Source organism: Halichoeres trimaculatus, unplaced genomic scaffold (genome assembly GCF_033239565.1).
Source record: "Halichoeres trimaculatus isolate MK-OKI-2021-1 unplaced genomic scaffold, fHalTri1.1 fHalTri1_scaffold_19, whole genome shotgun sequence".
Classification (NCBI taxonomy): Eukaryota; Metazoa; Chordata; class Actinopteri; order Labriformes; family Labridae; genus Halichoeres; species Halichoeres trimaculatus.
The window spans coordinates 6123070-6144837 of NW_027437197.1; the positions used below are offsets into that span (position 1 = coordinate 6123070).

The 21768-nt window shown below is 44.8% G+C and overlaps 1 protein-coding gene across 1 annotated transcript in view; it reads left to right on the top strand.

The window, feature by feature from the left end:
* ttn.2 (titin, tandem duplicate 2) overlaps positions 1-17376 on the top strand; it is a 178306-nt gene extending 160930 nt beyond the window's left edge. Inside the window, exons 233-257 of the mRNA XM_074694523.1 lie at positions 126-428; positions 673-984; positions 1080-1370; positions 1451-1750; positions 1849-1990; positions 2084-2247; positions 2348-2650; positions 2866-3147; positions 3329-3922; positions 4032-4322; positions 4416-4715; positions 5017-5319; positions 5432-5734; positions 5850-6118; positions 6226-6541; positions 6691-6996; positions 7139-7438; positions 7654-8229; positions 8388-8693; positions 8801-9183; positions 9303-9513; positions 9626-13868; positions 13941-15583; positions 15693-15995; positions 16109-17376. Coding sequence (XP_074550624.1) covers positions 126-428; positions 673-984; positions 1080-1370; positions 1451-1750; positions 1849-1990; positions 2084-2247; positions 2348-2650; positions 2866-3147; positions 3329-3922; positions 4032-4322; positions 4416-4715; positions 5017-5319; positions 5432-5734; positions 5850-6118; positions 6226-6541; positions 6691-6996; positions 7139-7438; positions 7654-8229; positions 8388-8693; positions 8801-9183; positions 9303-9513; positions 9626-13868; positions 13941-15583; positions 15693-15995; positions 16109-16401 — 13037 coding nt within the window. The 3' untranslated portion in view covers positions 16402-17376. The remainder of the gene's footprint in view (positions 1-125; positions 429-672; positions 985-1079; positions 1371-1450; positions 1751-1848; positions 1991-2083; positions 2248-2347; positions 2651-2865; positions 3148-3328; positions 3923-4031; positions 4323-4415; positions 4716-5016; positions 5320-5431; positions 5735-5849; positions 6119-6225; positions 6542-6690; positions 6997-7138; positions 7439-7653; positions 8230-8387; positions 8694-8800; positions 9184-9302; positions 9514-9625; positions 13869-13940; positions 15584-15692; positions 15996-16108) is intronic.
* Positions 17377-21768: the final 4392 nt, after the last annotated feature.

Here is a 21768-nt window from a genome sequence, read left to right on the forward strand (position 1 = left end):
CCACTTTTACAGTTGTTTTGAAACTTTTGAAAACCAGAACCTACACCAACCTATGATGTGCATTTTAACGATTTACATTGCAGTTAAATAGATAATAACCTCTGACTTCACATTTCTTTCCAAAGTTCCTCCAAGTCCTCCAACTCGCCCAGATGTTGTGTCCGTGTCTGCCAACGCCATCAGCATCAAATGGGACGTTCCCTATGCCGATGGTGGAAGCCAGGTATCGGGCTACTGGATTGAAAAGAAGGAGAGGAACACGATCTTGTGGGTAAGGGAGAACAAGCTACCCTGCCTGGAGTGCCACTACAAGGTATCCAACCTGATCGAGGGCCTGGAGTACCAGTTTAGGGTGTATGCCATGAATATTGCTGGATTGAGCAAAGCAAGTGAGGCCTCCAGACCTGTGATCGCACTCAATCCTGTTGGTAAGTCTACTTTCACAATTTTCCTATTAACATTCATTACATAAACTTATGGCCAGCAACCATTTTCCATTTATAATAAACGTATTTCGCAACCCTTATTAAGACAAAGAAAAATTAAGAAAAATAATCAATAAATGAATCAAGTGTAAAAAGATTTGAAAGTTGAATTTCTGAAACAGCAAAGTAACTCTAGATCATGATTTGTTAATTGTCGTTTTCACAATAAAATTCTCTTCCCCCTCAGATCCTCCTGGTAAACCAGAGGTCACTGACATCACACGCTCCTCTGTCTCATTGTGCTGGACTGTGCCCTTAAATGACGGTGGCAGCAAGATTGTTGGTTATGTGGTGGAGAGGAAAGTCTACAGCACTGACGAGTGGGACGACAACCGTTGGCTCAAGTGCAACTATACCACCATTACCGAGAACTACTTCACTGTCACCGGCCTGGGAGAGGGAGAGACCCTTGAGTACCGCGTGATCGCTAAGAATGCTGCTGGCGTCCATAGTGTACCATCTGAATCTACTGGACCAGTCACATGCAAGGATGAATACTGTAAGCATCAATCATGTAGTCATCATCGTTTCATAACAGTTCTTTTCATTATGTGGAGCAAACTGACCAAACTAATGATCTCTTTCATGACACAGCTCCTCCCAAAGCTGAACTGGACAGCAAGCTGATTGGAGAGACCGTAACTGTCATGGCTGGCTCCGACCTGGTCCTGGATGGCGCTGTGGGTGGTAAACCACAGCCTACAGTGTACTGGTCAAAGGGTGACAAGATCCTTGAGCTTGGAGAGAAATACTCACTGACGTACACCTCCACAAAAGCCATGGCTGTCATCAAGAACTGTGACAGATACGACACAGGCAGATACATTTTGACTGTCAAGAACGCCAGTGGAATCAAGACCGCTGCTGTCAGCGTTAAAGTCCTTGGTGAGAACAGTGAAATAGCAGCAGGGTAATAGTAGGTACAATGTTTAGTGACCAATCTAACTGTGTCTTTCTACTTCCAGATACTCCTGGAGCTCCAGCTGATAAGATCGTGATCAGCAGAGTGACAGAGGAGAAGTGTACCGTGTCTTGGAAGATCCCTCTGGAAGATGGTGGAGACTCAGTCACACACTACATCGTGGAGCGTCGTGAGACCAGCAGACTGAACTGGGTCATCATGGAGACAGAGTGCAAGACACTCTCTTGTGTCAGCTCCAGGCTGATCAAAAACAATGAGTATATCTTCAGGGTCAGAGGAGTCAACAAGTACGGACCTGGAGTTGCATTGGAGTCAGAGCCTGTCATCGCCAGGAACGCCTACAGTAAGCAGCTATACTTTATTAAGAAACCCTCTATGTAAAGAGGGTTATCGTTCTATTAGGACTATGAAGCATATAACATGTTTTCTTTCCCCTTCCAGCCATACCATCCCCGCCAGGCACACCTGAGGCCACAGCAGTGGCTAAGGAGCATGTCATCATCGAGTGGCTGAAACCAGAGACTGATGGAGGAAGCGAGATCAAAACCTACCTTGTGGACAAGCGTGAAAAGAGCAGCACCAGGTTGGAACAGCTTCAGCAGAAATGTACACCGATAGAAGCATCTTAGTTGTCTGGCTCTTAACATCTTCTACTTTTCTTTCTTCCTTTGACCAGGTGGACTCGCGTAAATAAAAACTACACCATCTATGACACTCGTCTGAAGATCACCGGCCTGTTGGAGGGAAGCGAGTACCAGTTCAGGGTGACAGCTGTCAATGCTGCTGGAGACAGCCAGCCAAGTGATGCATCACCATACATCCTCTGCAAAGACCCCACATGTAAGAGATTTAACTGTCTTTATGATTACGTTTGTCCCCAAATCTGGTTCAGAGACAGTAAGGCTAACAAATGTTTGTATTAATCATTATTTACCTATAGACACCCCTGCTCCTCCATCAATGCCTCGTATCACTGATACAACCAAGCACAGCATCAGCATGACCTGGACTAGACCTATGTACGATGGTGGCTCCGATGTCACTGGCTACGTGATTGAGATCCTTGAGGAGGGCTCTGAGCAGTGGTACCGTGCTACTGCCAAGGCTCTGAAGACCAATGAATATGTGGCAGCTGGCCTGGCAGCCAATAAGAAGTATAGGTTCAGAGTTGCTGCCGTCAACAGCAATGGCACAGGAGAGTTCAGTGAACCCAGCGCTGAGGCTGAACCACTGGAGAAAATCGGTGAGTTGGAGCAGATTTTAGTTTTCACTACCATGATAAACCTTGTAGCTGTTAAATGAAATGTGTTGACGGGCCAATAATTTGCTCTCATCTCTCTGAAAATGACTCTCGACAAGTGTTTAGGTCCTGATTAATGGACTTGCTGACTTTAAAGACAGTTAGATGCATATTGTGACATTTACCAACTCTGACCCCTGTGCTCTTCACTCACTCAGAAATACCTGACCTGGAGCTGGCAGAGGACCTGAAGAAAACAGTGTGTCTGCGTGCTGGAGGAACTCTGCGTCTGCTTGTGTTCGTCAGCGGCAGGCCTTTGCCTGTTGTAGCCTGGAGGAAAACTGGTGTGGAGCTGCAAAGCCGTGGCTTCATTGAGACCACCGACAGCTACACATCCCTGATGGTGGAAAAGGTCAATCGCTATGACTCTGGAAAATACGTGGTGGAGGCAGAGAATCCATCTGGCAAGAAGACTGCCACCATCTTGGTTAAAGTCTATGGTATGTCCTACCAAGTTTCCACAAACATCAAACTGATCTCAGTTATTGGGAAGGCTGATAAAATTTAACATTACACCTCAAATCTATTTTGTCCTTGATCGGATTCACCAGTTTTTAAAGTTAAGTTCTTCTTTCAGAAGGTTGTAAACACTTCTTTATGTCATGTGTCCTTTCCCTGCAGACACTCCTGGGCCTCCGGGTTCTGTAAAGGTGAAAGACTACACCAAGGAGTCTGTAGTAATCACCTGGGATGTCCCAAGCATCGACGGTGGTGCTCATGTCAGCAACTATATTATTGAGAAACGTGATGCCAACATGAAGTCCTACAAGACAGTCACCACAGAGTGTAGAAAGACCCTGTTCAGAATCACTGGTCTAGAGGAGGGTATGCACTATTTCTTCAGAGTCCTACCAGAGAACATCTATGGTGTTGGTGAGCCCTGTGAGACCACTGAGGCTGTGCTGGTGTGTGATGTGCCATCCGTGCCTCTGAACTTCCATGTTGTCGATGTCACCAAGTCAACTGTCACACTGCACTGGGAGAAACCGCTGCATGATGGTGCCAGCAGGCTGACAGGCTACACCATTGAGGCATGCAAAGTGGGCTCAGACAGATGGAGCACTGTTGCTACAGTCAAGTCTTCAGTGTCCAGCCACACTATCCAGTCCCTGATGGAGAATGACCAATATCTCTTCAGAGTGCGAGCCACTAACAGCAGGGGGGCCAGTGAGCCAATGGACACCGTCACTCCTGTCACCATTCAGGACATTAAGAGTAAGACCATATCAACACACATCAAAAAATTATTACACAACTATGACTGCTTTCATTTAATATGTGAAAACTTAACAAAATTTTACTCACACTGTTATTTGTGTTTCAGTCATGCCTTCCATCGACATGACAAGCATTCCTCAGAAGATCGTCCATGTGCACCGTGGTAAACCCATCGACCTCAACATCCCCATCAAGGCCAAACCTCAGGCAGTTTGCTCCTGGTTCTTTGGTGGAGACAAACTGAAGGACACCCTTGATCGCATCAAGATTGACAGCAATGGCAAATACACACGCCTTGTCATTCGTGAGACCACCATCAATGACACTGGAAACTACATGCTGCAGGTGAAGAATGCCCTTGGTATGGCAACTGAAATCATCAAAGTCATCATCCTTGGTAAGGAGACATTATCATTTATAAGGATTTTCTGTTGATCTGTTGAGCCTGAAAAGAGCAAATCTAACCAGGTGCTTCTCTTTGTTCAACTAGACAAACCTGGCATCCCACTTGGCCCAGTAAAGATTGAGGAAAATGACGGTGTGTCAGTAACTATCAGCTGGGAACCTCCAGAGAAGGATGGCGGTGCAAACATCAGTGGCTATGTGGTAGAGCAGCGCGACGCCCACAGACCAGGCTGGACCACTATCTCAGAGTCAGTGACAAGACCCTGCTTCAAGTTCACCAGACTCACAGAGGGAACCGAATACGTGTTCCGTGTTGCTGCAATGAACCGCTTTGGTGTGGGTGGATTCCTTCAGTCCGAGGTGGTGGAGTGCAAGAGCCCCAAGAGTGAGTTCCCTTCCAACTAAAGGCTTTTATATTTTCCTGATTTTCCTATCGTAAGAAACTCTGCTGTTTTGTGCTGTCCAAACTTCCTAGTACTTACCTATTACACAAAGAAACTTTAACATCATTTCAGATAATCTCAGAGTCCACCTGTTCCTGGCAGCTTTGGTTTAGTCGGCAACATAAAAGAGAAAGAGATAAATGCTGTTTAATGATTTTACCACTTTATAGATAGCTAGGTCTGCCTTTCTTCCTTTCTTTATTTCACATCATCTTTTTTTCTTTTTTTTTTTCTTTTATATAGCCATCCCTGGACCTCCAAGCACACCAGAGGTGCTTGATGTCACACATGAGGGTATGACCCTTACTTGGCATGCACCAGAGGACAACGGTGGCTCCACTATTGCTGGCTACATTATTGAGCGTAAAGAGGCACGTTCTGACAGGTGGCTGAGAATCAACAAAAACCCAGTCACAATGACCCGATACCGCTCCTCTGGCCTGATTGAGGGCCTAGAGTATGAACATCGTGTCACAGCCATCAACTCCAGGGGAGCTGGCAAACCCAGTGAGAGTTCTGCCGTCACTGTGGCCATGGATCCCATCGGTATGTGAAGGCACATTCACTGCTGTGCTTCACTTGTAAAATGCTCAGTATCATTATTAGATTAGTATTAGAGACAGTTCATTAACCAAACATCTTCTTTGTTTGTCAACAGAGCCTCCAGGTCCTCCACTTCAACCCAGAGTCACTGACAGCACCAGAACTTCAGTGTCTTTGGCCTGGCTTCCACCTGAAGAGGAGGGTGGTTCTGCCGTAACTGGCTACTTTATTGAGATGCAGAAGGTGGACCAGGTGGAATGGACCTTGTGCAACACCACTCCAACCAAGATGTGCGAGTACACCCTTACCCACATGCCCCAGGGTGCAGAGTACAAGTTCAGGGTCATTGCCTGCAATGCTGGTGGTGCTGGAGAGCCTGCTGAGCTTCCAGGAGTGGTCAAAGTCCAGGAAATGCTTGGTAAGAGAACAAAATTTCATAATACAGATTTTACATCAAAGATACAATACTTATTAGACTTAAATACTTCTATTTTTGCAACTCAACTGACAAAAGTTCTATACATCATTTTCAGATTATCCCGACTTCGAGCTTGATCATAGATATGAGGAGGGCTACGTGGTTCGCCAGGGCGGCGTTATTCGTCTGTCTGTGCCCATTAAGGGTAAACCCATTCCCACATGCAAGTGGACCAAGGATGGCCGTGACATCTCCCACCGAGCCATGATTGCCATCCATGATGACATCACTGAACTGGTCATCAAAGAAGCACACAAAGAAGACACTGGTACCTACGACCTTGTGCTAGAGAACAAATGCGGTAGGAAAGCCGCATACATCAAGGTAAGTGGCTCATATGATGGATTTTTTTCATGATCAGCAAAATAAGAAGTGCATTAGCATAAATAGTACTTGGATAAACATTCTTTGTGTGTCTGTTTCCCCTTAAGGTGAAGGTCATTGGTCGCCCTGATGCTCCAGAAGGACCCCTGGAGTTTGATGACATTCAGGCTAGATCAGTCCGCGTCAGCTGGAGACCACCTTCAGATGATGGCGGCTCTGATATCCTGGGATACTTGGTGGAAAGGCGTGAGGTTCCAAAGGCCGCATGGTGTACTGTTGATGCCCGGGTAACCGAGACATCACTGATCGTGAAGGGCCTGAAGGAAAATGTGGAATACCACTTCAAGGTTTCTGCGGAGAACCAGTTCGGAGTCAGCAGATCTCTCAAGTCTGATGAGTCTGTTATGCCAAAGACACCACTTTGTGAGTATTGTGACTATAGAGTTATGTTCAAAAATATGTTCTTACTGTCCAAAAGATTAGTTGAGAGTCACAATATACACAATTATTTTGTATCTCTGATATGATTTTATCATACCTGACTTATCACCAACATTATGTTTTACCACCAGGCCCACCAGAACCTCCTAGCAACCCACCAGAGATCATGGACGTGTCCAAGACCACAGTGTCCCTGTCCTGGGCCCGGCCCCGGGATGATGGTGGCTCCCGTGTCACTGGATACTACGTGGAAAGGAGGGAGGTATCAACAGAGAAATGGGTCCGCCACAATAAGACCCACATCACCACCACTATGTACAATGTCTGCGGTCTCATCCCCGATGCCGAATACATCTTCAGAGTGGTGGCTCAGAATGACATTGGAAAGAGTGAACCTGGTCCTGCCTCTGAGCCTGTGGTCTGCAAAGATCCATTTGGTGAGTAGGCATTCAACGGAATATGATAACACACAGATAAACTGCATTTCTGCTTTGCTGATCTGAATTAAGTTTTTTATAACACAAAGATGACTTCAACCTTATCAATTAAAAATGATCCCACTTTTTTGTTTCCTTTTAGACAAACCCAGCCAACCAGGAGAGATTGACATTATCTCCATCACTAAAGACAGCATCACCATCCACTGGCTCAGGCCTGAACATGATGGTGGCAAGGAGATTCTGGGCTACTGGATTGAGTTTAGGCAGTCTGGAGAGAGCTCCTGGAAGAAATGCAACAAGGAGCGCTCCAAGGACCGCCAGTTCACCTTGGGTGGCTTGATGGAAGCAACCGAGTATGAATTCAGAATCTTTGCAGAGAATGAAACTGGATTCAGCCGGCCACGTCGCACACCTATGGGCATTAAGACCAAACTGAGTGGTGAGCTCATTAAATGATCAAATGATTAAATTTGAGAATTTTTGTAAATTCCACCCTTAAGAAATAGAAAATCCTTCCCCATGTATGTAATGTTTTTTAGATGTTTGCATGTTATTAAACATAGTTTGAGGCTTTGTTAAACTTTTTTACTGAAAGCATGATGACAAAAATGAAAAAACATTGATTCAAATCAAACTTTCTCGATGTGTCTGCAGTTGGTGAGACTCCAACTTTGAAGGAGGAGATCCAAGATGTAACTACCAAGCTTGGCGAGTCTGGCACCCTGACCTGTGGCATCATTGGCAGACCTTTGCCTGAAATAAAATGGTACCGCTATGGCAAGGAACTGATCCAGAGCCGCAAGTACAAGATGAGTTCAGATGGCCGTCACCACTCCCTTAGCATCCTGACAGATGAACAGGAAGACGAAGGCCTTTACACCTGCAGAGCCATGAATGAGGCAGGAGAGATTGAAACCAGTGGCAAACTGCGTCTGCAAGCCGCACCCCAGTTCCACCCTGGTTTCCCTCTGAAGGAGAAGTACTATGCCGGGGCAGGTACCAGCCTCCGCCTTCATGTTGTTTACATTGGGCGTCCAATCCCTCAGATCATGTGGTTCTACGGCAAGAAACCTCTCAACGCTTCAGAGAATGTGATCATTGAAAACACAGAGAGCTATTCCCACCTTGTGGTAAGGAATGCCCAGAGGAAGACCAATGCTGGCCGTTACAAAGTGCAGCTCAGTAATACATTTGGAACCATTGACACTGTCCTGCGTGTGGAAATCCAAGGTAAAAATATGCTTCTGAGAATGATCTTTAAATCTTTGAAATTGAATTCAACAGTTTACCTTTGGATTCCAATTTTATTTTATAAGTAACAACTACTGGATCTTTGTATTTGATTGTTTGATGTTATTAAACATGATTGCTTATTTTATCTTCTCCAGATAAACCATGCATACCTGAAGGTCCTATAGTTGTTGATGCCCTGCTGAAGAGCTCAATGATTATCAGCTGGAAGGCACCAAAGGATGACGGTGGCTCGATGATCACTAACTATATCGTGGAGAAGCGAGAGGCCAAAGAAGGCGAGCAGTGGCACCTTGTGTCCTCCTCTGTTTCTGGCACCACCTGCCGTGTCCCCAACCTGATTGAGAGTGCTGGCTACTACTTTAGAGTCTCTGCCCAGAACCAGTATGGGGTCAGCGAGGCTCTGGAGATCCCATCAGTGGTGATCCTTAAGAGTCCATTCGGTAAGTCTGTTCAAGTATGCTTTGCTTGCCAGTTGCAACCATTAAAACCAAGTTGTGGGGATGCAGAAAATATCAAGGCAAAAATGAAATAAAAAATTGTTTTGCAGAAAAACCTGGCATCCCACAACAGCCCTTCATCATCAGCTCTACCAAGGACTCCTGTGTTGTCTGCTGGAAGCCTCCAAGCAGCGATGGTGGAGCTAAAATCACCAGCTACTACCTGGAGAAACGTGAGAAGAAGCAAAACAAGTGGATGTCAGTAACCAGCAAGAAGTTTGTGGAGACTAACTTCGAGGTCAAGGGCCTGCTCGAAGGCTTTGAGTACGAGTTCCGTGTTAAGTGTGAAAACATGGGTGGTGAGAGCGACTGGAGTGAGATCTCTGCGCCCATCATCCCCAAGTCCGACCAGGCTCCTCGTGCTCCTGCCTTCAGGGAGGAAATCAGGGACATGACCATAAAATACCATGCAAATGCTACATTCGTCACAAAGGTACTTGCAAGTTTAGAAAGCCACAAGCCTTTCATCTGTGCTTGAATTTAAGAGGTTAAACTCACACATTTCTGTTTTCTGAGTCATTTTTCAACAACTTTGTTTCATCATTGATAAAGGTGGTGGGACATCCCAAGCCTTTGTTGAAATGGTACCGCAGTGGAAAGGAGATCCTGGCAGATGGAACCAAGATCAAGGCCCTGGAGTTCAAGGGAGGCTACTATCAACTGGTCATCACTGCTGCTGATGAGAATGATGCCACAGTTTACCAAGTCAGAGCGACTAACTCTTCAGGATCCATCTCTGCAACAGCCAATCTGGAGGTGGAAGGTAATAAAGATTATTTCTGTTTCCTACAGTACAAGTAATAAGTCAGCAAAGTACTTTCAGTTCTCTTAATATTGGCGTACAATTTTCATGGTATTTTTATGTTTAATTCTAGTTCCTGCCAAGATCCATCTGCCCAAGGAACTTCAGGGAATGGGAGCAGTCCATGCTGTCCGTGGTGATCACATCACCATCAAGATCCCAATCTCTGGCAAACCTGAGCCAGCTGTCACTTGGCAGAAGGGTCAGGAGATCCTGTCAAATTCTCCTTACCACCAAGTCATAACCACCAGGTCTTTCACCTCTCTGGTCTTCCAGAAGGGAGTGCAGAGAAAGGATACTGGCTACTACATTATTACTGCAAAGAACAGGTTCGGAACGGACAAACAGACCATTGAGGTGAATGTGGCTGACATTCCTGATGCTCCAAAGGGTCTTGTTGTCAGTGACATTTCTCGGGACTCAATCACCTTGACCTGGGAGCCACCTGCCAATGATGGTGGAAGTGACATCATTAACTACGTTGTGGAGAAGTGTCCTACAACTGGCGATAGGTGGATCCGTGCTGGACAGACAGCCGACTGCAGCATCACCATTATTAACATATTTGGAAAGACAAAGTACCAGTTCCGTGTCCTTGCTGAAAATGAGTTTGGCCTAAGCCCTCCATCTCAGCCAACTGAACCTATTACAACCAAGGAAGACAAGTCTGTAATCAGGAACTATGATGAGGAGGTCGACGAAGCCAGAGAGATAACTAAGGAAGAGGCATTGTTCTACAAGGTGAAGGAGCTGTCATCCAAGTACACCATCTCTGAGGAGCTTGCTCGCTGCCAGTTTGGAGCTGTACATCGCTGTGTTGAGATTGCCACAAAGAAGACCTTTATGGCTAAATTCATCAAGGTGAAAGGCACTGACCGTGAGTTAGTTCTCAGGGAAATTGAAGCTCTGAATATGGCAAGACACAAGAACATCATCTATCTTCATGAATACTTTGAGAGCATGGAGGAGATCATTCTGATCTATGAATTCATCTCAGGGGTTGATATCTTTGAACGCCTTGGTACAAGCAACTTTGAGCTTTCAGAACAGGAAATTGTCCGATACTTGAGACAAGTTTGCTCAGCTCTCAAATTTATGCATAGCCACAACTTTGGCCACTTTGATATCCGGCCCGACAACATTGTCTATACGACAAGAAGAAGCAGTAACATAAAGATCATTGAGATGGGCCAGTCCAGGCTGATGGTTCCAGGAGAAAACATCAGGATGATGTTCACAGCTCCTGAGTACTGTGCCCCTGAAGTGCATCGTCACGACCAGATCACAACAGCCACTGACATGTGGTCTATTGGTGTTTTAGCCTACGTTTTGCTCAGTGGCCTCAATCCATTTGCAGCAGAGTCAACAACAAAGATGATTGAGAACATCTCCAGTTGTGAATACATGTTTGACAGTGAAGCATTTAAGGACATCAGCATAGAGGCCATGGACTTCGTGGACAGGCTTCTGATCAAGGACAGGAAGCTCCGTATGACAGCCCATGAGGCTCTGGAGCATCCATGGCTCAAGATGAAGATTGAGCACATCAGCAGCAAGGTCATTAGGACACTGAGACACAGAAGATACTACCAGAGCCTGGTGAAGAAGACAGACACTATTGTATCGGCAGCTCGTGTTGCCTATGGTGGTGCCTTCAAGAACCAGAGAGGACTGGCTGTTGGTAAAGTCAAGATTGGAACTGAGTACAGAGGCCTCCGTGCTGGTCCTGTCATGCATGGCTCAGCCGAGGAGGGTGGCCATGTGAGATTCACTTGCAGCATTGCCAATTACGACAAGAGTACCCAGGTGACTTGGTACTTTGGAAACCGTCAACTCCACCAAAGCACTAAGTATGAGATTACTTACAGCAATGGTTTTGCTAGCATCTATGTAAAGGACATCGAAGAAAGTGATGACGGAGTTTACAGATGCAAGGTTGTAAGTGATGATGGAGAGGACAGTGCCTATGGAGAGCTCTTTGTTGAAACAGTGAGAAGCTTCAGGGAGCATTATACTAGCCGCACCATCAAGAAACTGAGGAGAAGGGTCGATAAGACTAAACTCCTGCAGAGACCTCCAGAGTTCACTCTGCCTCTGTACAACCGCACAGCCTATATCGGCGAAGATGTGCGCTTTGGTGTCACTATCACTGTGCATCCTGAGCCATATGTCACATGGCTTAAGAATGGAGAGAGGATTAAACCAGATGACAGCAAGTACACATTCACCACTGATAAGGGCCTGTACCAGCTCATGATCCACAACCTGGACATGACTGATGATGCTGAATACACCGTCATGGCCAACAACAAGTTTGGAGAAGACAGCTGCAAGGCTCGTCTCACAGTGATACCTCATCCTGTGATGGAGGACACTATGAGACCCATGTTCAAACGTCTCCTGGCCAATATTGACTGTGTTGAAGGATATAGTGTCCGCTTTGAACTCAGAGTATCCGGAGTACCAACTCCTACACTGAAATGGGAGAAGGATGGTCAACTTCTACAGTTTGGTCACAAGATCGCTGTGATCCAGGAAGATGTTGATTACTATGTCCTGCATATCAGAGAGACTCTCCTGGAGGACTCTGGTTTGTACAAAGTAACTGCAACTAACTCTGCTGGCTCTGCTAGCTGCCAGGCTACACTGAAGGTGGACCGTCTCACCTATACCAGGAGGGAGTACAAGAGTGAGGAGGAGAAATACAGACATGTTCAGAAACAAATTGAAAAGACTAACAAGATGGCTCAGCAAATTGTTGCCACAGAGGAGGTCGTACCCCTCAACCCCACAGCCCAGGAGGCTCTCAAATTTGCTGCAGACATGTACAAACCTGCAGTGAGCACCAAGAATGTTGAAGGTGAGTTCGACATCAGAGTCGAGAAGTCTGAGACCAAGAAGCTGGAAGAGGAAAGAAGAATCTTTATGCCATATGAGATCCCTGAGCGTGTGGTTCATGATCCCAGAGATCTGGATGAAGACAAGACTATTAAACAGTTTGTGCCTCTGTCTGACATGAAATGGTACAGAAAACTTAGAGACCAGTATGAGGTTCCTGAGAGGATGGAGAGAATCGTGCAGAAGAGGCAGAGACGTATTCGTCTCTCCAGATGGGAGCAGTTCTACGTCATGCCCCTGCCGAGAATCACTGACCAGTACAGGCCAAGATGGCGTATTCCAAAACTCTCTCTGGATGATCTGGAGACGGTCAGGCCAGCTCGCCGCTCACCCTCTCCTGAATCCGAGATCTCTTTCAGATCTAGGAGGAGATCTCTGGGAGACCTCAGTGATGAGGAGCAGATGATGGAGGAGTACCTCTCAAGGAAGAGAACAGAGGAAGAGGAAATGATGCTTGAGGATGAGCTTGAGCTTGGCTTCTCGGCCTCTCCTCCTGGCAGTCCTATCCGGATGGAGCGGCGTGCCATGGAACGTGAAGAGAGGAGAATGGAGGTCAGGCAAGAGGCTGTTGAGGTGACTGAGACAAAGAAGAAACGCACTATTTCTCAGTATATGAGAAGGAGGAGATCTTTGTCTCCCACATACATTGAGCTAATGCGTCCAGTCTCAGAACTGATCAGACCATCCAGAGCTCCTGTTGAAGTAGAGGGGGAGATTGTAGCAAGGAGGTCTCCTACACCTGAGAGGACTCGTCCCCGCTCTCCCAGCCCAATCAGGTCTGTTGAGAGGTCGTCCCGGTCCTCCTCCAGGTTTGAGAGGTCTGCCCGCTTTGACATCATGTCTCGCTACGAGGCCAGAAAGGCTGCTCTGAAGTCTGAGAGGAAATATCAGGTGGTCAGCCAGACTCCTTTCAGTTTGGACCATGCTCCTCGTGTGACTGTCAGGATGCGCTCTCATCGCATACCCATTGGCCAAGACACCAAATTCACTCTGAACATCCAATCTAAGCCAGAGGCTGAAGTCATGTGGTTCCACAATGGAGCTGCTATTTCCGAAAGCAGTGAGAAATACATCTTTGGTAACATGAGCGGCGTCTTGACCATCACCATCCTGGACTGTCAGGAAGAGGACAGTGGAACATACCGCTGTGTGTGCTCCAACTCCAAGGGAGAAACTTCAGACTATGCCACCCTTGATGTATCAGGCAGTGGCTACACCACCTTCTCCTCTCGTCGTAGAGATGATGAAGCTCCCAAGGGCCATGTTCCTGAAATTACTCGTATTGACCACTACCACACAAGCCATTTCAAAGCTGGCTACGCCTCTGAGACTCACTTAAGGGTAGAAGAGAGCAAGTCTAAGCAAGTGGAGACACGTGAGGTTGTTACACGTGAGGGATATGCTGCCTCTGCTGAGAGGTACTCCTCTGCTGAGAGATATGCTGCTGAGAGGTACTCCTCTGCAGATAGGTATGCTGCCTCTGCTGAGAGGTACTCCTCTGCTGAGAGGTATGCTGCCTCCTCCGAGAGGTACTCCTCTGCTGAGAGGTACGACTCATCTGTCAAGTATGCCTCTGCTGAATACCTTTCATCTGGCTCCTCCTACTCATCTGACAAATTTGCCTTGACTGAGAAAAAGACCACAACAGAGGCTAAACTGAAGTCCTCTGCTGTTGCTGTTAAAGAGGAAGCTGTTGTCACAAAGGTGAAGCCTTCGCTTTCTGCCAGAATTCTTACCAAGCCCCAGTCTGTGACAGTTTCAGAGGGAGAAACAGCCAGATTCTCCTGTGATATTGATGGGGAGCCTGCACCAACTGTAACATGGATGCATGAGAGTAGAACCATGGTGTCATCTCACCGCATTCACATTACCACCACTCAGTACAAGTCTAGCTTTGAGATCTCCTCTGTTACAATCTCTGATGAGGGCAGCTACACAGTTGTGGTGGAAAACTCAGCGGGCAGACAAGAAGCTCACTTCAGCTTGACCATCCGCAGACCGGCTCCAAAAGAAGAAGTTAAGGCTGTCAAATCCCCTGAACCTTCTACGAAGGCACCCACTCCAAGTGTCAAATCACCAGAACCTACAGTAACATCACCTACTCCCTCTGTAACCTCCCCTGTCCCAAGTGTTAAGTCACCCACTCCCAGTGTCAAGTCTCCTGAGCCCTCAATTAAATCACCTACTCCTAGTGTCAAGTCACCTGAGCCTTCTATCAAATCACCAACTCCCAGCGTAAAGTCCCCTGAACCAAGCGTAACATCTCCTACTCCAAGTGTTAAGTCACCAACACCAAGTGTCAAGTCACCAACACCAAGTGTAAAGTCTCCTGAACCAGAGGGAATTAAATCACCCAGGAGTGTCAAGTCACCTGAGCCAGCTGCACCCTCTCCAGCACCCAGTGTCAAATCACCAACTCCAAGTGTCAAATCTCCTGAACCTGAAAGAATGAAGTCACCACCAGGTATAAAATCTCCTGAACCCAGACTTAAGTCACCACTTACCAAGTCTCCAGAGAGAGTAAAGTCACCTGAAACTGAGGAAGTAAAATCCCCTCGGGGTGTCAAGTCTCCAGAGCCTTTTGGAATCAAATCACCCAGAGGTGTGAAGTCCCCAGAACCTGTTGGAATTAAGTCACCAAGAGGCTTCAAGTCCCCAGAGCCAGCTGGCATCAAATCCCCAAGGGCTGTGAAATCACCTGAACCTGAGGGGATCAAATCACCTCTAAGGATGAAGTCACCTCCTCCCATCATGTCCCCCAAGAGGGTCGTGTCTCCACCCACTGTGAAATCCCCAATTCCAAAACCTCCTAAGGTTCTTAGCCAGGTCAAAGCTGAGGCCTATGAAGGGTCAGTGAAGATGAGCTGTGTCTGCGAAAGCAGTGTCAAAGAAGTGGTGTGGTACGTCAACGGAAGAAGGCTTTCACAGAGCAGTCGCTTCGAGATGCACTACTCTGAAGGTTCCTGCAGCCTCCTTATCCACGATCTGGCAGACAGTGATCAGGGAGAGTACATCTGTGAAATGACATCTGAGGGAGGTGTTTCCAAGTCCTCCTTCTCATTCACTGGACAGGTGTTCCAGTCCATACGAATGAAGGTCACAGCTTACCGTGAGCAGCAGCTGGCGCTCAGAGGTAAGACATCACATTTGTTTGCATGGAGAGTTTAAGTTTTAACAAACCAAAGAGTTTCCAACAAAGCAATTATTTTAGAGATGATCTAACTGTACTGTTTTTGTTCTAGCCACCTCAGGAGCCATGATGACGAGTCACAAGGAGTCTGCAACATCCATGAGCGCATCCATGATGATGAAGAAAGAGATGCACACAATGGAGGAGTCGTCCTCTTTCACCTCCTCTTCTCAGCAGGCCATGATGTCATCCATGATGGAGTCCAGCTCCTTCAGCAGCATGGCAGCCGAGATGAAGTTTGAGACCATGTCCATGTCCAGCATGTCATCTATGGCATCTGAGTCATATGCCATGAGCTCCAGCAGCCTGACAGAGATGGCCTCACACATGGAGGGATCCACGTTCAGACCAATTGGTGAGAGGATGATGCTAATATGATCTCTTTAAGCTTGTGTCATTTTAAAGCTAACTTTGAATAATAACCTTCAGCAGCCCCAAGTGTAACTATTTTGTCTTGTTGTTCTCCAGGGTGTGCTCCCAGGATCGAGGCACTGCCAGAAGACATCAGCATTGAGCCTGGCAAAGTCCTCACAGTCGCCTGTGCCTTCTCTGGTGATGCCAAACACATCGAATGGTCACGTAGCGGAAGAACCATCGAAGTGACTGCCGGTGGACGCTTCCACATCGAGACCTCAGAGGACTTAACCACTCTCATCATCACGGGTGTGAAAGAGGAGGATGCTGGAACCTACACCCTCAAACTGTCCAACGAGCTTGGCTCTGACACAGCGACTGTTCACATAAGCATTCGATCAGTGTAAAAAAAAAAAGAAAAAAAACACTAATCTTCAATCTTCCCCTTTTCCCTACTGCCTTTTTATTTATTGATTAAGCAAAATAATCTACTTGATAAAGATCTGGATTTCTGTTCTTGTAAATATAAACTATTTTTGTACCAAACTTGACATTAATTTATGCGAAACTAGACTTAAGTCTAGGTTATAAGATGTGCCATATTGGATAAATATGACTTAGGATTCATTTTTCTGTGACATGTACATAATGTATATAGCCGAATTGAACGGTTATGGGAAATGTATGCATTGTTATTTATGACAATAATATTAACTGAAACAAATGAAACTAAATGTGGTTTAACAGGAGAAAGTTTCACTAGGAACGAATACCCTGTTAAACTAAGAAACTAAACTATGTGCCTCAACGATAAGTTGAAGTCTTAAGATTGCCTCAACAGGTGGAGAGGCTCCCTGTTGATGTTAACTCAATTCGAGACGGAAATATGGATGCACTGCTGTAGATAAAAAGCAGTGGTGTTGCATTAGAACAAGAGCGTGAGATCTTGAGTGCTGTTTGCATTTACCCTCATGTAAGCAGGACGACTGGACCTCGCGCTCTGACTGATTATGTCATACAGCCATTTCAATGACATGCTCACAGTGCGAGCGGCCTGCACTCCCTGAGCACGTGTTTTTTGTTTTGTGCTCTTCTTCTGGCAAACGACCACCCAATATGGCTCTTCAGTCGTACCATCAACCTGGCCAATCACGTTAAATAAGAGTCCGTCGGGTGCTTGTTTGCAGAGGCAGAGCTGGCTCCTGGAGGTCTGCAGTGTGTGTGTGTGTGTTAGTTTTTAGGAGTTCAGTCAAGTTGGGCGTCACCATGTGGCCAAGAACACCACTGCTGCTTTTAGCAAGGACAAAGAGAAGTGAAGTCCTGCGTGTCGCTCAGCACTTTGATTTGACTGAAGTTAGACTTGTAGCATTGATTATTTTTGCAGCCTCCTCGAGTTTTTCTCCAATTATTGATTTAATAAAGCATGATTATCAGCACTACAGAAAATCTCCGCTGTGGTTTTTGTGTCTGTTTGTTTCTCTGTTAGAAAATCACAACACGTCTAGGTTTCCACTGGTATAACTGAAAACGCACACAAAGTTTACAGGACAACACCTTTTTTGTGTGAAGGCTGGTTCTGCTTTTAACTGCAGTCTGAAGAAAAGTGAGAATGCAGTTTGCAGCTTTGGCCACCGGGTGTCAGTGTTGCACCTGTTTAAACTGAAGCCTTAGAATGCAGCTGCTTTGCCTCAGTGTAATAAAACAGGGTTACGCACTGAAAGACGTCTTTAAATGGAAACACAAGTATACTTAAAGTTCAGTCTAGCTGTTAGCAAGTTATATTGAGGTTTAATATTTTCTTTGAGTGCTGCTTTCTGATAATACTCCTGAACAAGTCCAGAAAAATATTCTCTCCTGATAATGGTTCAAGGGGGTCTTGAGCTGATTGAAAAATAGTGTTAGCAATAAATAACTTAAATATAATAAACAATAGTAAAAAAAAAAAAAAGTTCCATATTAGAATGTTGATTGAGCCATGTACAAAAAATACTTTGAGAGTGTTTCCTCCCACTCTGATCTCAGCAGGTCTCTCAAACGTGACGTCCTGTTGAGGACAGCTCCTTCCTCCTCTTCTTACACTGACCAGGCTGAGGTTGCTAAGCAACTGTTGTGCAGCATTTTGTTTTGCTGTTGTCTTCACGAGAGGATGAGATGCTGCTGGTGAACGTAGCCTGATTAGTGAGCCACTCTGCAGAGCACGACCTGTGTTCTTTACGCGTTGATGGACAGAGCTGGCTACAGAGCACACTGTGGGTGTTGATACAGTCTGCTTACACAGGTTGTTAAAAACACAGTCGTTAGAATTTTACTGACTTGTCTCTGGTTAGTTTCTCTCCAGGATAAGCTGCCATTATCTTTTTGTAACCTTTGTAATTCTTACCTACTCCTGGTGTAACACAAACAGGGCTTTAGGTCCAGAATAACTTTGTCTTATTGTCACTTACATCCAGCTGGATCATGGTCCAACATTTCACATTTTATATTTTCAACCATTTTACAACAAGTTTATCAGTTTCCCCACAGTAATGTCTGCCAGGTGGGATGAGCAGTAGAGGAGAGGTGACAACAGCGGAGGGTGAAGGAATGTCTAAACACCGCCTCTGCAAAAAGAGCACAAAGAGCTGAGGGTGATTACAGCCACTGTCACCAGGCTTCACACACACTCACACACTTGAGGAGCCAGTTGGCTTCTGGGCTTTGTGTTATTCTGAAGCTGTACAGGTTTGATCTTCCGGTCTCAGTGCAGCAGAAGAGGACACATGGTGTTTTATATTCATCCCTTCATCCACTGCTGGTTACATTTTTCCTCAGCTGTCATCCGTAAATAACTTTTGTATTTGTGTGTCGGTCCAGCAGGGAGAGGACAGGGAGCTGAGGGATTTACTGACCTGAGGGATCGTCCTGCAGCGCAGACAGATACAGCTTCTGTTCTTTCTATTTGTGTTTAATGTTGCTTTCAGACACAAGAACAACAGAAAGAAAGAGAGAGGACAGGAGAGATAAATGGAAGAGGAGGGTCTGTAGGACAGAGACTGAGGACAGAAACACTGAGGAGAATAAAACAACATAATGCAGGATGAGTCTGACTCCCACTTTAAGCCTTTCACAGAAGAGTCACATGATGTTGTTGTGGCTTATCCCACAGTTCATTTATAACGTTTTGGTCGTCCTACCTGGTGCTGCAGGATGACCACGCCCACTCTTGTACAAGGTGTGTGACAGAATGTGGACCAAACCTCTGAGAACTTTAAACTAGAGATAGACCAATATGGATTTTTTGGGGCCGATACCGATACTGATCATTAGTAGACAAGAGGCCGATACCGATATTTGAAGCCAATATTCATTTGCAGTCAAAGTGAAAATATTGGCGTAAAAAATTTTGAACAATTAATTGAGTTGAGTTTGTGCTGCCTTTTACAGGCATGTAATGCAGTTAAATTAATTTTCTGTTTGGTTTTACATGACTGATTTTAAATGACCATCTCAGGCTTCCATAGAGTAGACAGGGAGAAATTTTGTGCAGAGACAATCAGTATATCCCTTCTTTAAACATTATGTGACTCTTACAGAAGAAGATTAGGGCCACTGACAAAAAAAAGGTCCAATTTTTTTATTACTATTTATTCTGAGAAAAAACGTAGAATTCTTAGAAAAAAATAGTAATTAAAAAAAAAATTGACATTTTTTTTAACCCTCATCTTCTTCCATAGACTCTTCTGGGGAAAACTGCAGGAAGTTGGCAGATAAACGTAAAGGTACAAAAAGAAATCACATTGGTTGTGCTCACAGAATATGTCAGTTTTATCAGAACACGATGTCAGACCAACTGAACCTTTAATTGAGAATTTTTTTATTTTTTTATCTTTTTTTTTTTTTTTTTCTAAAAAAAAGACTATTTGTGAGATATTTAAAATTTTATTCACAGGAAATATTTTTGAAGTTGTTTTTTTTCCAGGATTTAAGTTGGAAATGTTGGATATTAATAAACTTGATAGGATTTATTATTTTTTCTTTTCTTTTTTTAAATTCTTATTATGCCCCAAACTCTACAAGACAGTCTTATCTTTAGTGGCCATATAATATGTAGACATTAAATTTCTGCCTCTTATTTCTAAAACATTGACCTATGAGCCACACTTAGCTACACTGCCCACGTCACTTTTTGGTGATATCACATTACACCCATTGCGTTTAAAAAAAAAATCCAACAATTTAAGTACAATAACATTAATAACGACTAACTAAAAGTGAACTCTTGACACAAATAACCAAAGTTCTTGTTCAAATACCAGGTTTAGTTATCATAATTATTAGGTCTTACTTATCAAAATAACAAGAGAAAAAAAAAAGCTCAGGTCTCAGGAGGTAAAAGGTATTCAACTTCAGTCGTGCTACACACTTTGTTAAATAAAAACGCTATTCTAGTTTTTACAGTGAAACTGAGTCCCAGCACCAACAGGTGAACAGACGTTCCTCTGAGAGATGAATTAAGAAATGCTCGCGTTTTCTTCAGCTGCTAGAACCTGTGACTAAACCAGACGTTAGCATCTGTTCCCAGAGTCAGATGATGTTGTTAGATGATGGTTGGTGATGTTTGCTAATGAGTTCAGAGAGCGGCTTCAGAACGATGTGATGTTCTGTTCGAGGCTCTCCGGGTGATGCTGAGCTGAGGCTGCAGCCAGCTGTTGTGTTCAAACGGTGATGTGTTCACTGAGAGTCCACAGAGGGGGACAACAGGCTGCTGTTAACACAGTTAATCCAGCAGTGATATAAATAGTGCAGCGAGCAGTCCTCCAGTGTTTCAGGCTGCAGCACCAGGCTGCTGCTGTAAGAGCTGAGAGATGCCCCTGTCTGTGATTTAATAATGCAAACTAATGTGACACATTCAGCTAATCTCTCCTGACAGCAGGCTGAAAACACAACACCACACTTAAGTGTTTAAAATTGATGCTGCTTTAAAAAATGTCAGGAGGTTAAACAAAACAATGAAGTTTAGTGTGAGATGAATACTCTGATAGTTTCACACTCAAGGAAAGAGTAACTCTAAAAACAGAGTCTCATAATGACATTGTGTCTTTACAGATTAAGAAACCATTACTGTGAAGTGGAAAGAGGACAAAAAATTATCTATTTATCAAATATATCAAACTCAGATCCAGAAATAGTTTATGACAGCTTCACTGAATCACTGACCTTTTCCTTCTGTCTGCGGTGTGGACGTTGATCATGATAAATTAGATGTTTCTGCATTAATGAATCTATTAGGGACCAAGAAGGCAGATAACTGGACTGCAAGAGGAGCAAAATTACAAATTAAGGGGGAAAAAATATGACTGTTAAAAAAACCTATGGGGTTGATAATCCTTTATTCTTCCATTTTTGAGAGATGAGAGGTGCTCTGTCTGTGTAGCATTAATTTATTAACATTCTCTATTTTTTTTTTTTTAAAAAAAATCTGTAAATAAAAATTATAAGAAATGTTTTTTTGAAGCTGAAATTAAGTCTTAATTTTTTTCCATGCTCCACATTTATGTTTTCTATCAACTGAATATAATTTTTCCTTACTCCTTTTTCACCCTCTGCGCATTTTGAGGATCTTTTGGGCCAGGACGGGTTGCAGACAGTCATACGAAAAAAAGCAGGATTATTTCAGTGTCTGGGTCTGTGGGTTTCACAGGGAATGTGTCTCACACAGCCAAGCTCTGCCCTAGATTTAGACACACACATGCACAGATATTATCGTGATCTGTGAGTGTGTTACCCGACTGTTA